Genomic DNA, 15,207 nt, shown 5'->3' on the forward strand with positions numbered 1-15,207 from the left:
TCAGACAGCAGCTCGCAATGCTGTTCTCATCTGCTTTAGAGAGAGCTCTGCAACCCCACCCACGCAATACTCTTTCATAATGTTTCTATTCCTTCTCTCCAACTCATTTGAAGCATCCCCCCCCCCCCCAATGAATACTGCTCAGGGTAACGAGTGCCTTCTGTGCAGCGTTGTGGAAGACTGGCTGACGATTTTCTTATCTACCTCTGTGCAGCGGCGCACTTTGGGTTGCTCAGACCAGCTCAGCGTGTGAGTGGGCGATGAATCTGTGTGTGTGTGCATTTGCAATTTCTATTTTGGTGAGCTAATGACAAAGAGCGTGTGTGTCCCCCCACCTTTGGTTGTGCTTGCGCAGGCACACTTGTTTCTCCCGTGTGTTTGGGATGTAGCTTTCTGGCGGTGCCACAGGAGGGAAGTGTTGGTCTGTGAGTCACTTCTCCCCTCCAGGCTCCTCAAGGCCCGACATGGGAAATGTCCTCCTCCCATATATGCTTATTTTTCTCCTGGTCCCCTCCTCAACCTTCTCTGCACTTGGCATCTCCTTTCTTGGGAATACAGCTCTCGTAGCTTCCATGGCAGAAGCTTAAAGAGGGCACGCCTGGATGAATTTAACTGTCGCGTTCGAAGTCGGCTTTATGCATTTGATCTCTCTTTCCTCATTTCCCTTTTGCTACATATTCTTTACCGTTGGTGTTCTGTCAGCTCGAGTTAATTTATGGGAATGTGTCGGAGGAAGTAAAGAGGTAAAAAAGAAACGGACGTAGCTTCTTTAAGATTGCTTCCCCGCTGGGAGGGCCCCATCATGCAAATGTGGTTCGGGCAAGGGCGTCAGCTGTGCTTTTTTTGTTTTGTTTCGTTTGTTTGGCTTGCTCGTCTCATGCAATATTCTCATTTTAATCGTTGCAGCTGTCTTCGTGAGCACTTTTGCATCCCACGACAATTAAACTCTTTCATATCGGGACATTTTAAACAAATACTCTATTGAGTCATTTTGGCTCATTTGTATTGTATCGTTTACTTTCCTTTTGAAAGTTTATGGTCTACCAGTACGAAAGTATGGCGAGAGCAATATCTAGCCGTCTTGGATTCTGTCATGTCTGGTGGTATGAAAAAGAGCTTCATTTGAAAACCAAACGAAAAAACGGCAAGTAAATGTGTTTGCTGCTCTTTTGCGTACTGTTTTCTGCAAGCGTGAAAAAAAAATGCTCGCACCTCATCTGTTTTATTCAGTATTTAAAATATTCCTGCCTACCTAATCTGCACGCTCCTGTACACAAACTCCCGGTTACAATGCAAATATAGTAGGCCAAGGCCTGCCTTGCTGGATGAGCTAGTTTAGTGTTTCCCAACCTTAATTGAGCCACGGCAGCATATGAACATGAGAAAAAAAGTCACGGCTCACCACCAAGCAAAAATGTCACAAAAAGTATAAAGATGACTTCAATTATGACACTCTCTATTCAGGTGGACCCACAGATCTATTGTAGATTTTTTTCCCTCCCGTGGTAAGACATTAAATTCTTCTGCCTGTCACCAAATCGATTTGAAATTAAGAAATAACTTTGGCATGAAGTGAAATTGGACACATTCCGGCGGCATTCCTGTTGATCTCAATCAACTGTGCCACAGCTCCTTGCTTGGGAGTCACAGACTGAGCTAGATCATCGCATGCGATATGCCAATATGATTGCATTTCCCCATCATATGTCATGAACCTCAAATATTTGCTGGTTTAGGCTTTTTTTTTTTGTTGTTGTTAATGAAGTCTATTGATTATCTATGGGTGGTGTTGGGAGCGGGGAGCATTTGTGTGAGTCGGCTCATGAGTTTCATTTGATTCTGCGTACCTAGCAAGGTTGAGCAGCATACAGTACGATCAGCGCAACACATCAGCGTGTGCATAACGTGCATGTGTTTGCGTGTGTTGATCGCAAAAGTCATTCTGTGCGCTTAATCTTCAGATCATCCCTCATTCATCCTCTCATCCTCCTCACTTACAGCCTTAATCCTGTCATCCCTCGCTCTTTCTTTTCACTCAGCCCTTTATCCATTTATCTCTTCATCCTGTTATCTGTCACTCGCATCCACTGCCCCATTGTCCTTGCCCCCACTCCGGACAACTCTCTCTCGATACTCCCCCCCCCAAAAAAACTCCTACTCTGATCCCGCCCTTGCGCCTTCCCTCCGGACTCGGCTCCAGCCAGACTCAGCAGATGTCTGAAAGCTTGGCATCAGGGCTTCTTTGCGCAGTGCTCCATCCCTTGCATATGGAAGTGCGGTGTGGAAATCTGCTCTCTCATCGCTGCTACAAGATGCTGTTTGGACACGTGGAGCCGCATCTAGAATAACGATGCCTTGCAGTATGTTTAAGATTAATGTCAGGTTGGGGTTTCGAGGTTCGGTATTCCCTCATTTTTGCAAGACTCCCTTCTGCGTTTTGAGTGCGGCTGCTGCAGAGCATGGTGAGCTTGGAGCTTACCTACCCACACAGCGAGGTCTTTTCAGTCCGCCCCAGCAGCTAGCTACTGCTGCTTTTTGGAGCCGACGAGCTGTCATGCAATAAATAAATCATCTAAAAAAGCTGCACTGCAGTGGGGGTTGCCTTCTGTACGCTCAGACTGCCAGTGTGAATTGAAGAAAGCCTTTTCTCCCCTCCCGTTTTCTCCTCACCCGGGGATTGAGAAGACTGCAGTGAATCCTTTCTGATTCCAAGCCGGAGAAGATTTAGCCGGCTACACGGATGCGCTGATCGTTCGGAGAGACACAGGCTGAGAAGGAGGTTAAGTTTAAAAGAGAGGCGGGAACAAGAGGAAGCTGGGGGGAAGAGCGGGACGTGTAACATGAGCAAGTGAATGACAGACAGACACGGCAAAGAGGCAAGAGAGCAATAGAAGGAGAGGAGAGTCTCTGGCTGTCAGGCGGGGAGAGACGCTAAGGCCGGAGGGGATCCGAGCAGTGGCGCCGGCTGGTGAGACAAAGAAAAAAGGAAGTCGGTGTCAGGCAGTCGAGGCTTGTGTTTGGAAGAAGCCACGCGGCAAAGAGACGGACCAGCGGACGAGGGAGAATTTGAATGTGAAGACGGACGTGGACTAAAACCGTCGTTAGCTCATGGTCCTGGAGTCCAGGCCGAGGAGCGAAGGAGCAGGGGCGAAGGTCGGGACGCACCAGGAAGGGGAGATGAAAGTGGAGAGCTGGTCAAGAGTTGTTGTGCCAGCTCAGGCAATGATGGGGCTCTACTACCCAACTGCACTGCTGGTAAGTGCTTCAACACAGCCTAGCCACTTGCTGCTTGGTGTTGACACTTGAAATCAGGCCAAAAACAGTGTGTGTTCAGCCGTTTATTGTCTTTGTGCGGCTGGCTACCCAAGGCGATGGAAACTATATGATGGCGTCAATTAAGATGCACTTGTCTGCTCTATAAAGTCACGTTTCGTGCTGCACAAGGAGCTGCTCTCGTGTTTGATTTTCTGCAACACCGAATGTGGCTTTACTGTTGAAATCGGCCTTCACTACAAACACGATGACTTGCATTGTTACCGGTGTTGTTTTCGATCACGAATATAAATGCATCTCAACAAAGCCAAGAATGACAGAAGAGCGCCGCTCTATTTTCACGAGCAAGACTGCTACATTTAATCTTGATACGGTTGATTGCGGTTGCACACTTCACTGCTACAAATATCTGTGCGTCTGTGCTCCATAGCAGATAGAAAGAAGCCTGCGGTATCGAGCTGCTTCACGGCTCTGTTCTAACACGTCCCCTTCTCTAGATTGAACTTCTTTACAGGCCCTGTGTAGGGTTAACAGAGCTCGCTAAAGTTGCTTTACTGACCTGTGTTGACAAGCATATGCCTTTGGTATTACTGCACACTGCGTCGTGTGCAGAAGACTGTGTGTGTCATGTGTTGCAATGTGCCGACATTCTTGCAGTCCAACATTGTCCGCAAAGACTCCTATGAAGTGTAAAACTCTCAACGTCCTTGGATTGATGCTGACAGGTGCCAAGGCCCCTGTTCTTGGCGCACACATTTCCCTCGCGGGGACACCGTGCATCTGATAGTTTGCAACATCTATCCTCTGCGACTGTAGGTTGTTCAAATGGTTTCAGTTAGTCTCAATTTAGATCGAACTGATCTGTTGTGTTTCACTTGAAAATGGCAACTCGTATGTCACTGCTTTCGTTTGTCTCTTTTTCCACACTCTTGTCTCATACTTTGCTTGACATCGTCTGTTGGCGTCCTCGAACACTCCGCTATTTTTCTCCCCCGTAGGCTATTGTAGCTGAAGGCAAAACACTTTTTTGTCCTTCATATGTCCCATTCACACATCACAAAACACGTTATTCTGACGATACCATTTTTAGGGGACACCGACACTTTGGATCGGTTGGAATTGCTCCGAAGTCACAAGTGTCAACAATTGAGTGCTTTTACTCGTAGTTTAGGTTTGGAAGTCTTTCGTGCCTTCAATTCCTGTTAGTCAAACGCAGCCGGATCAGGTCAAAGATCCTTGTGCACTGTTGAACTTCCTTCTGGTGCTGTATGGAAAGACTGCCGGATTTTTTCCATGTCCCATATAATTACACAAGAATTGCTAGTCACATACAACGTTGGAATTTGAATGGGATCCTCACCCTGGTGTGCTAGCTTCACTGTTCGCACTCATATTTCCTGTCTGTAATTTCTAGCTCTCTCTTGAGTATTTTTCTTGTCCTAGAACACTTGTCGTGTCTGACTGTGAGCCGGTGAAAAGCTGATGTCGTTCTAAGGCACGTTTGATGAGTGGCCCGCAGTGAGGAAGGAGACGAGGGCTTCTTCTCTAAATCGATCATCGAAGGAGATGGGCAGTAGCCTTTACTTGATGGACATTACACTGAAGGAGTTTTGAGTGACTTGGGGGTGTGTCCGTACTTTGAATGGTGGGGTAGGAGTTGTATTTTTGTTTTTTGCCAACCGCTGGAAAAGTCATGAGTGTAGAAGTGCAGGAGAAGGCGTGTTTAAAGGTACTGTATAACCAGCCTCCGCCATGCATTACATGGGACATATGGGAATTGTTTGATTGATGAGTTGGTGTCAAGGGCTGCCACGTTCACGGACCTTGGCTGGTGTGTACTTCCCTGTGGCCCACCAGACGGTCGTCAGGCTCACGCTTGAAAGGTTTCCCTTGAAAAGGCCGCTTTTCCAGCCCTCATCTGCTCTGTGTATGGAAAAACATATGATGTCGCAGGTTAAAACAACTGCGTGCACATGAGGTGGGAAGGAAAATCTGCTCACGAATAGTTTCTTCTGCAGCTTGCCGTCACGACTGAAGCAGTCCTCCTTTGGAGTGGGGAACCGACCACCCCAAAATGAGGTGGATGGAACTGTGGCAAAGTCGCTAGAATGAAAAGAATGAAATTTGATGTCACCTCATAGCCCGGGCCACAATTTTCCGATCCTCTTCTTAAGGTAACATACAGTAGGAGCTGCAAAACGCATTAGCAATCAACCTTTTCCGAGCATGCGATCAGCCCTGCATCAATATGTCTCGAGGCTTTCCTTTGGACAGCTGCTTCATCAGTCTCTGCAGCTCAATCTTTTCGGTCTAAAGCCTCAGTTGGATGTCAGTGGCCGGCGTGGTTGTCACTGCGGCAAAACAATGAGCAATCGGGCTATTGGATTGCGGGAAGAGAGAGGGACAGGGCTCATTTGCTTTGTGGCGAAGCGTCTTTGTTACTCTAATTAAAAAGCTTGTGTGGAGACCAAGTGTTTCTAGGCGTCACCCAGCACACAGCGGTGAGCAGACCAGTGGCTAATGCTGCTTCTTACACTGTGATCGGAGCAGTCCTCTGAACCTCACATCCTTTTTTAAGGCTCGGGATAACTTTTTTTTTTTCTTTGAGGAGCAGTTAGATTCACTGTCATTTTGGATTTGTGGTAACTTTTTTTTTTTTTAATCCCCTGCAGGGGTCTCAGGATTCATCAGGAGCACAGGACGGTTTGGTGGCACCAGCCTTCGCAGCGTTCCCTCCTCCACCTCCTCCCCAGAATGGGATCGCTGGGACAGAATTTGGCCCTGGGCCCATGTTTGGTGCAGGGGGTCAAGGTACAGCTGAGGTAGGCCCTGGCGCTAATGGGGACACCACCAGTCCCATCAACAACAACAATGTAAGCGTTGTGTGGTGTAAAAGGGTTTGCTGGTAGTTAGGTTCACTGTCAGGCCTAACTTTATATTTATCGGCATGTGTGGAATGAATCTTGGAATCCACAAAACACAAACTAATTGCACGACATGTTTTCCTAACATGACATTTCGATATGTCAAAATAAGGGGCGGCTGCGAATTTGATATGCGGGAAAACCATTTGAATCAATGAGGTACTGCTGTAATATTATTATTATTATTATTATTATTATAAGGTATGAAGTAATTTGCGCGCAACGTTTTGTTGGCTGCCCGTTGACTGGCAACTAGTCCAGGGCGACGCTCACCCGCAACCATTTTCTATACTGCTTGGTGTGAGGCCAAGCGGTACAGAAAATAGCTGAATGGGTAGTTCGCTTAAATGGCTTAGGATAAAAAAGAAAACTTGGAAAGAGCATTTAGCTGTAACCTGATTTTTGCCTGTGCCTGAATGTGTTTTTCACCTGTCCCTCTGGTCTTCATCTTCGACCACAGATCAAGGCTGAGGACACCACCCAAGGGGAGGCAGCGGTTCAGTGTGGTACTGGAGGGACAGCAGCAGGAGGATCTGGAGGAGACTCACCAGAGGCCAAAGGAACCCCCAAACGTCTCCATGTTTCAAACATCCCATTCCGTTTCCGTGACCCAGATCTCAGGCAGATGTTTGGGGTAAGAATGAGCAACTTTGTCGCCTTTCGTACAAGAGTATCAGTGAAAACGCATCAGGGATAGTTTGGCAAGACAGTGGCCTGAGAGGCTCATGGTTTGTCCTCCTGATGCTTTATTGGGGCAGTGAATATGTGTGTCAGTGTGTTAAACCGAGTGGAGGTGAGAGAAGGAAGGCGAAACAAAGAAAATGCCCGTGTCCTGTGTGCACTAGTGACCTCTAGTGCAAAAAGTTGTACTCGACGTGTCAGAACCTTCTAAATTTCCCATTAAACTCCAGTCAAAATTTTTGTTTGTTAATTTTTTAAATTAGTTTTTTGTAATTACTATGTGTGATTTTTGCAGCAATATGGGAAGATTCTGGACGTAGAAATTATTTTCAATGAGAGGGGCTCAAAGGTAAGAGAATCCATTTTTACCCTACCCAACAATGTGCTGTCTATTTTGTTCTTCAAAAAAAGTGGCACAATATGACGCAATAGTGGAACTCATTTTTCTTAAGCTGCGGTAAAATATTAACTATTGTCAGAAATTCAAAATACGCCCCAATGTGAAAAATCTCAACTGCACATTCCCCCAAGACTTGACCCGTGTGCTTTGCGCCACAGGGTTTTGGCTTTGTGACATTTGAGACCAGCGCGGATGCAGAGAAAGCCCGCGAAAAGCTCCATGGCACATTGGTGGAAGGTCGTAAGATTGAGGTAATTTTCCCATCTGTGTCCATGGCATTTTCTGTCCTGTCTCGACTGCCATTCTAACTCCATAGAACTCCTGATTGCTAACTAGCTAGCATTGACAACGCTCTGATGCAGCACATTCATGTCCCACTGCCTGGTCCGCTGTAATATTTGTTTTTCCATTTATTTATTTATTGAATTGATATATGTTGTGGTGAGACTGATTGGGGGTGCAAGAACACATATTTAAGGCATGCTGGGGTACTTTTCCTCTGCAGCATATTTTTCCCCTCTTGAAGCTGTTATCTCTTCTGCTTTTTTTTTTTTTTTTTTTTTTTTTTGTGCAAATCGTAGCCACATTGATAAATGTTTTGACCAACAATTGGAATGACGTCTCTGTGGTTGGCACCGGAGGGCACCAGAGGAATGCAGCGGAAGCATAATGCATGGCAAGATTGCTATCGGATGCTCTTGATTTCTTCCCCGGTGTACAATAAATCCTGTCCTCCCCTAAGTGGTGATTGTGGCACCTTGTACCAAAGCAGCATGCTGGGAATCACAGCAGAACCAACGCATGTCCACTTTATGTATGTCTTAATTTGTACTAAAGACCTCTTCGGTGCATTACATATTTTTCAAGTTGTTTTGCATTCTGATTTTTGTATCCGACATCTGTTTTGGATCTCTTGACCCAGGTCACTGCAGGACAAGAGCTCTGCATGGGCTAACTGTGCTGACTTCAGTGTGTGTGTGTGTGTGTGTGTGTGTGTGTGTGTGTGTGTGTGTGTGTGTGTGTGTGTGTGTGTGTGTGTGAGAGAGAGGGGGAGGGCTGGGGGGGAGCGAGAGAGGCACAGCGAGTGTTGTCAGGACCTGCATGATGGATGAAGGCTGGACCTTTTTCCCTCTTCAGTCCTGTATTTTGTTCTTCTGTTGCATTTGCAAATACAAGATAGCGGCCTGCATCCACTGGTACAACCTCTGCCAGCTCCATTTTCAGTCAGTCCGCAAGCTGAATGGATATGGATGGAGTTACTTGAAGTGACGGCCTGTCTTGTCCCTCGCATTGCTTTAAGCTGATTGTGTCTCAACCCAATTAATGCATGAAAGCAATGATGCCTCCGAGAGAAGTTTGTTGCATGCCCTGTTGTACTTTTGTTCCAAGTAGTCAAGTCGTCGTGTTGGGCTGTAGTGAGTGATGAAGCAGTAGTGGGTACAGTGTTCGTTGACCGGTGCATGGGCTTGAAGAAAACAAAGGGCTGGCACAGGGCACATCTTGGGTTTGGTTTACACATTCTTCCTTCTTTGGAGAAAAGGCCAGGCACTTCTATTTGCGGCAGTGCTGTCTGGAAGTTCTCCTCTCTTGCAGGTGTTGCTCTTGTAAACGTTTCCTTTAATTGGTCATTTCAGAGTTTGGCGAACGGTCTTTTCAATAATAAGGTTGGCAACATTCATAAGAATAAGCACTGTCGTTCACAAACTCTGACACATAGGCCCCACTGTTTGCTATGGTTTTACTTCAATGTTTAGTGTGTGTCAAGGAGGCTGACTATTTCCTACTGGCATGAGTTAAGTTGGTGTAGCCTAATTGTGCATGACAAGTATTTTCCGATGGAAATAGATCCATTCAGGGGGCGCAGGATCTTCCCTTGCATGTTAATTCTCAAGCTGTTTGTTATACGCATTGGTTTTGGTGACGGGGTTGTGTTCTGTTAGCATGGAATGTTGCACCTGGGCAGGTCAAAATCATTGTCTCTTCATTGCAGTCTGACTGATTCATTATTTGGAACCTTTTCCCATATTTAAAAAAAAAATTCAAATATTTTCTTCGGTCAGCATAACTGCGAACTAATTATTGGTTACACGCAACTGTGAATCTAACTAAGCATGTATGTGGCCTCATTTCAAGAAGTGGAGACTTGTCGCTCTTTAAGTTCTGTTGTACTTTTTTTCTGCAAGCAAACTCTGCGCTCCGAAGAAGTCACTTTGCTTTCGACCTCTAATGCAGCCACGCAAGTGGCCCAGTTACAACTGACTTTACTCTCGACTAAGCTGGCTCTGGTGTCACCATTGATGCTATACTCTGTATATCGAGAGTCTAAAGAGCCCAGTGTGACTGTATAATAAGACGCCAGACTCGTCACAAATATTTTAAGTCTAGCAATTTTCGAGCAATACTCCACTCTCAGTTGGGGCACTGCTTGCATATCTTAACATGTTTTCAGTGTTTGAACTGGATTATAGCCGTGATCGAGTTCTGCTCATATTTCTTTCATTTGCCTTTGACATCGTTAACTTAGTAGGGATGCACCAATAGCATGCCATATACCTTCCAAGCAGAAGCTAGATTAGTCTCGTGGAGAAACAAAGTCAAACACAAATGACGACGACGGATGCGGCCGTGCCGCGAGCCGATCGAAAACAAGCGATTTGAGCCCCGTCGCGGGTTCAAGCCCGCGCCGCTTGGTTCCGGCCGAGGCAGCCGCGCTCCCGTCATGAAGCCCCAGAGTGCGGCTCGTTGAATAAAAGAAAAGTAAGTGATGGTTTCGTGAAATTTCCATTCAGTTGTCCCGTCACAGCTTCATGTTACAATGTGTGCTGTTCTCGAGAAGCAGTCTTATTTCTTTTTACTCGCTTCATGCTGTCGTTAATGCACAACGCTAACATGGCATCCATATTCTACCACACCGGTGCCATCGAGAGTTATTAAACAAACACATTTTCATTCCAGGTGCAAGACTTGATGGCATGATCGCATAGCTCTACATGTTCCCGACACCAACTGAAATACTCCGTGTGAGATACTCTGCTTATGAAAACTGTTATTGGTGCCTCCCTATTTTCTAGAACCCTCCTCCGCCACAGCAAGCCCCCCGGTCAACAGGCAAACGCACAACCACTCATCGCATTCCGCTCCCCTTCCCTGCGGCGTGCTCTCAATTGTGTTTCGGTGCTTCATTCTGTGAGATGTGGAGTCTTAATAGGAAGTGTCAGCATCTCCGCAGCGCAGAGTTTCCATCGGGCATTTGAACACAAAGCACGAGCGCGTGTCACCGATTCTGCATGTGTAATGTCTTCCAAACGGGGGCTCATCTGGGAGGTTGGTCGTCACTGCATGGATATGTGTGGAGAAGCTTTCTTGGCCCCCATTTCGCCACGGTGCCACACACGTCTTCGTTTGGGCACACCTCGACCAGATGCAATTTAAACACTCCTGTGGCAGATCGGATAAATCATGAAATAGTTCATTCATGACCGCAGCCCATCAACTGGATATGACCAGCTCTACTTTGAGATTGAAAAATACTGTTCCAACACGATTGACTTTGAAATGGACACATGGGTGGCACAAATTAGTCTGACAAAGTTTTTCCTGTGTAATAATTTGTCGATTTAACTTGGAAGAAAAGGCAAAAGAAAGTTGGGCCTTTCCATCCTTGTCCTTCTTGCTGTCACATGTAATCCTCGCCTTCCTAAATTCTTAACTCTGTCTTTGCCAGTCACTTTGTCTTTTTCCCATTTTCATCTTTTCACTTTTCGTTGCACACAATCGCCCTAGGTTTTTTTTTTTACACTTGTATTGTCATTTTATGTCTCCTTTATTGGTTGACTATCAGTTCTTTATAGTGTTCTTTTTTTTTTTTGTCACCGGTAGGTAAAAACTGACCATTTTTGCTACTTGACCCAAATCAGTTTCCCAAGTGCAGTACTGTACTGTTGTGGATTTACTTTACCACATCAAATCATCTAACCGATGAGAACCTTTTGCCTTAGTGTCTCGATATACTAGGGTTAAAAGTTGATTATTTCTATGAGCTACATTTTACCCCTTTGCCACTTGTCGGGATTAAAGCAAGGTTGGCCCGACATTACAGTCGTTCACCTTAACCGATTGTATCCGATCCGTTCACGGGTCTTACTGCATTGTTGTAATGATGCCGACATCTCTGTTAAGCTTTGAGGGCTCCCATTTCCTTTCCCTCCTCTATCTCCTTTCTCTCTCATTCTCTTCTGAGCTGTAACGCTGCCGCTATCATTTTTTTTTATTTGACATGGATGGTGAGGGGATGACATCTGGCTTTCTTTTGTTGCCTGGATTATTTGTTCCTTTATTTATTATATTTTTTCTGTTTCCCTGACGACTTCTGTGTGTTGTTGTCAGTCTCCACGGTAACCGCTCGCTGTTTCTGCTGCAATGGTAAGTTGTGTACAAACGTTCATCACTGAACTGATCTCTGCCCCTCACCCCCCCCCACCCCCTTTCCACCTCACCGCTAAAATGGGCCTTTGATTTTCATCAACATGTACAAAGTATAGATAGTGAAGTGACCACTGTTAGTCTATCGTGATTTTGAGGATCTTAAATTCGGGCCCTCACATTTTATTTCCAAAGCGAAGCAGCTGTTGTACAACTCATTTGACAGTCACAACATGGCACACACAGACACTGGATGAAATAGTCTGGTATCCGTAATACTTTCTGCACCCATCCAACCCCCTTCCCCCTCCCCCTGCCATTAACACCTCACTGGGAATGATCGAATGTAATCACCCTCCTCTATGCAATGACACAGCTTTCCACAGTCTTTCTGCTTATCCATCAGCGTATGAAGTATTCATCCGATTGATTTATAAAAATAAAATAATCTCATTGTTGCGACCAATTTTCTAATTTCTTCATTTTATTGACCTGCCAGCATTGGAGTAGCAAAAAATTTAAAAAAAAATCTCTCAGGCTGTTGATTTCAGTTTTCAAAATAAAAATCCCTGATCATCCAGCTCACAAATCAGGCAGTGTTGTAACCGTGTGCGTCTTGAAACCGATGAGGGGTTTTCTTTTTTTGTTTAGTTTTTTTTTTGGCGGGGGGCGGGGCAGCTCTATTTGGCTGCCATTTCGTTTTCTTCTTTTGGTTTGGTATTCTTGTAGTGGATTGTCTGTGTGTGAGTAGTCGTAGTTCTAGTCAAAGTGTACTGGTCTTAGTTTTTGACACACAGTTCTCTGCCTGGCACAGTGTCTCATGTCCATTTGATTTCTCTCCTTTTTGGGAATGAGAATTGCTCTCCCTCTTTCTGCCTCTCTCCTCTAATTCTCTCTCGCTCTCTTGTTCTCCCATCTCTCACTCTCGGTTCCATCCATCCTTTGGTGCTCTGTTTCTCAACCCACCACATGAGATTGTCAGGAGAATGGTCACCAGATCTAATTGAATGATGCACCTTCATATACTTATGTATATATTTTGGACTTTAGATGTTTTTTTTTTGTGTGTGTTATTCGTGTCAATATTATCCCTTGTTTCTTATTTTGTCTTAATTTTTGGATATGGACTGGCTCTGTCTCTGTACTTCTCACCTGCATCCTTTCCTCTTAACACATCTGGTTTTCCCATTTTTGTCTCTTGTGTTTGATGTGGGAGTGCTGCGATTGTTTTGATTGGTCTCTCTGCTGCATCCGACGCTTGCTGATTGGCTGATTTTTCTTTCTCGTTTCTTTTTTTGGTTTCTTAACTCACTCTTGCTCATGTGATGCGCCCATATTTGGCTGCCTGTAATTTCTGTGTTACATGATTATTGAGTTTGTAAAACAAATGTTTTTGCACCCCCTTTTACTCTCCCTCGTATTGTTTGTATTTGTTTTTAGGTGTGTAAACCCCACAGATTTGGTTTCATACGGAAATGTGATTTTATTTGCTCGGGGTCTGTTGGTCAGAACGGACTGGGTGGGCATAAGGGGCAGGAAAGTGTGAGTGTTTTATTAACCTTTTAACATTTTCAGATTTTACCTTCCATTTGCGTCTCTGTTGATTTGCATGTCTTGTCCTGTCAGGTTACCTGATTACATTGATCGCACATGACAGCTGCATATTAGGCATGCTTTGAAGATTGCACCGTGATTCCCATCAACACGTATGCAACTTTGCTCCGATACCAAATGTTCCGCCTTAATGTCACGTTTATTTGCCGCAGGCGCCGACGGCACTTGCATTAGACGGCTCGGCAAGCTAAGCTAATTGAATCATTTGCCACTGACCTTGTCCTTTACAGTGAGGTGGGAAAAGAAGGCAAACCTCTTTTGCGCGCGAATTGAAGCTCAGCAGAGAGAAGAAAAGCATCACTCCGTTAGAGAGGCGTTATGGACGGTCATCCAAGCCATTAATGGCCTCGAAATGGGACCGCAGCGTCTATGAGCGTACAAATACTCTCGTTCCTCAGTCTCGCGCCTTCTTTGTCAGGCGCACGCTCTCCCCTCATCTTACGCAAAGGTCATAAATCTTCGGGTTGCGGCGCAGTCCGATTTAGGGGCTTGGGCTAGAATCTCCTTTTTCCTAAAGCTCATCAAAGGCAGATGAGGATAAATTCGTGAAGCCTCGTGATCCTTTTGAAGTGCTGAGACGAGGAGGGATAATCAACCATCTTGGATTGGACAGCCTCCTTTATTAGACTGAAAAATCTCCCGCCATGCATTTGTGCAGGGCAAAAACGTGCTCCTCTCTTTGTAGTCGCTTTGGCGATATGACCAGTTTAGCCTGTGGCAGTAATGAATCATCAGATCTTTACCAGACATCTCGCTCCTAATTGCATGATGACTCGGAATAACCACAACAGTCCCCACCCACTTTTGTACACAGTCACGAGCAAGAGTGCCTCGCAACTAACACCGCAATCGCATCCAATTCACGGATGCGTAAAGAATGATTAGGCACGCATACTTGCAGCTCATAATCACAGGCATATCTGTGGAACGACTCTCTCAAAATAGGACACAGCACAGCCGCGGCCCTATCGTGAAGAAATCGACATTGATGTCTACTTGAGTGCCCTCTTTGAGTTGTCACCTTTGTGGCTTTGACTATGTGTCCTTCCATCGGCAGGTGAATAACGCCACTGCCAGGGTGATGACTAACAAGAAAATGGTCAGCCCTTACCCTAACGGAGAGGCTCTGAGCACGCTGCCTTACGGTAACAACCACACTGACCCCTGAACGACGAGGCGCTCTGCTCAACCCGATCACCAAAACAAACCAGTCGATCTGTGTCATTGGCTCGGTTACGAATCCTCATCGCTTTTTGTCTTTTTGTGTCGATGCTTTTCTTAAACTGCATCTTCTCGTCTTATTCCCCAACGCTCCTCCTCTGTGACTTTCAGCAGGGTGGAAATTGAGCCCAATGGTCAGCGCTGTGTACGGACCGGAGCTCTATGCAGGTAGTGCTACGTCTCCATCGGTCATACCGAAAACATCTATCCTCATTCCTTATTCACATTCATACCCAGCTTCTCGTCTTTACTCTGTATTAATGAACTGCTCGCATAGCGCTTGTCCCCGCTGGTACTTATTAAAATGAACCCCTGAAGGCTACAGTGTAACGCTTCCCTTCTGTTTGCTCAGTTCCATTGCTTTTCTTCACCCTGGGCTTCCAACATGTTCATTTTTATTGCTCTCTATACAATATTGAATCCCTCGACATCCCTCTGCAATGCCTTTTCAATCTTCCTCTTCCCTTCCCTCGCCCTCCACTCTCTGCAGTCCCAGGGTTCCCCTACCCTTCCGCGGCTGCAGCAGCCACGACAGCAGCCGCGGCGGCTGCGTTCCGTGGCGCTCACCTTCGCGGGAGGGGGCGGCCTGTCTACAGCGCGGTGCGGGCAGCCGTGCCTCAGCCTGCTATTCCCGCGTACCCCGGGTAAGAATTTTACAACCCTTACAGTAGA

At 45.9% G+C, this 15,207-nt stretch overlaps 1 protein-coding gene across 10 annotated transcripts in view; it reads left to right on the top strand.

The window, feature by feature from the left end:
• LOC109516441 (RNA binding protein fox-1 homolog 2-like) overlaps positions 1-15,207 on the top strand; it is a 30,718-nt gene that overhangs the window by 10,108 nt on the left and 5,403 nt on the right. For 7 of the 10 annotated variants that reach the window (XR_002168336.1, XM_019870988.1, XM_019870986.1 and 4 more), the window contains 7 exons: positions 5,946-6,146; positions 6,658-6,831; positions 7,174-7,227; positions 7,437-7,529; positions 14,372-14,459; positions 14,647-14,703; positions 15,026-15,179. Coding sequence is in view for 9 of the 10 variants with exons in the window: in XM_019870988.1 (XP_019726547.1) it covers positions 5,946-6,146; positions 6,658-6,831; positions 7,174-7,227; positions 7,437-7,529; positions 14,372-14,459; positions 14,647-14,703; positions 15,026-15,179 (821 nt within the window). In the remaining variant the exon portion in view is untranslated. Of the gene's footprint in view, positions 1-2,247; positions 3,256-5,945; positions 6,147-6,657; positions 6,832-7,173; positions 7,228-7,436; positions 7,530-14,371; positions 14,460-14,646; positions 14,704-15,025; positions 15,180-15,207 lie in introns of those variants that run through there. The other 3 variants (XM_019870984.1, XM_019870981.1, XM_019870982.1) reach the window with 3 other exon arrangements.

Source organism: Hippocampus comes, unplaced genomic scaffold (assembly GCF_001891065.2).
Source record: "Hippocampus comes isolate QL1 unplaced genomic scaffold, H_comes_QL1_v1.1 scaffold343, whole genome shotgun sequence".
NCBI classification, from domain to species: domain Eukaryota; kingdom Metazoa; phylum Chordata; class Actinopteri; order Syngnathiformes; family Syngnathidae; genus Hippocampus; species Hippocampus comes.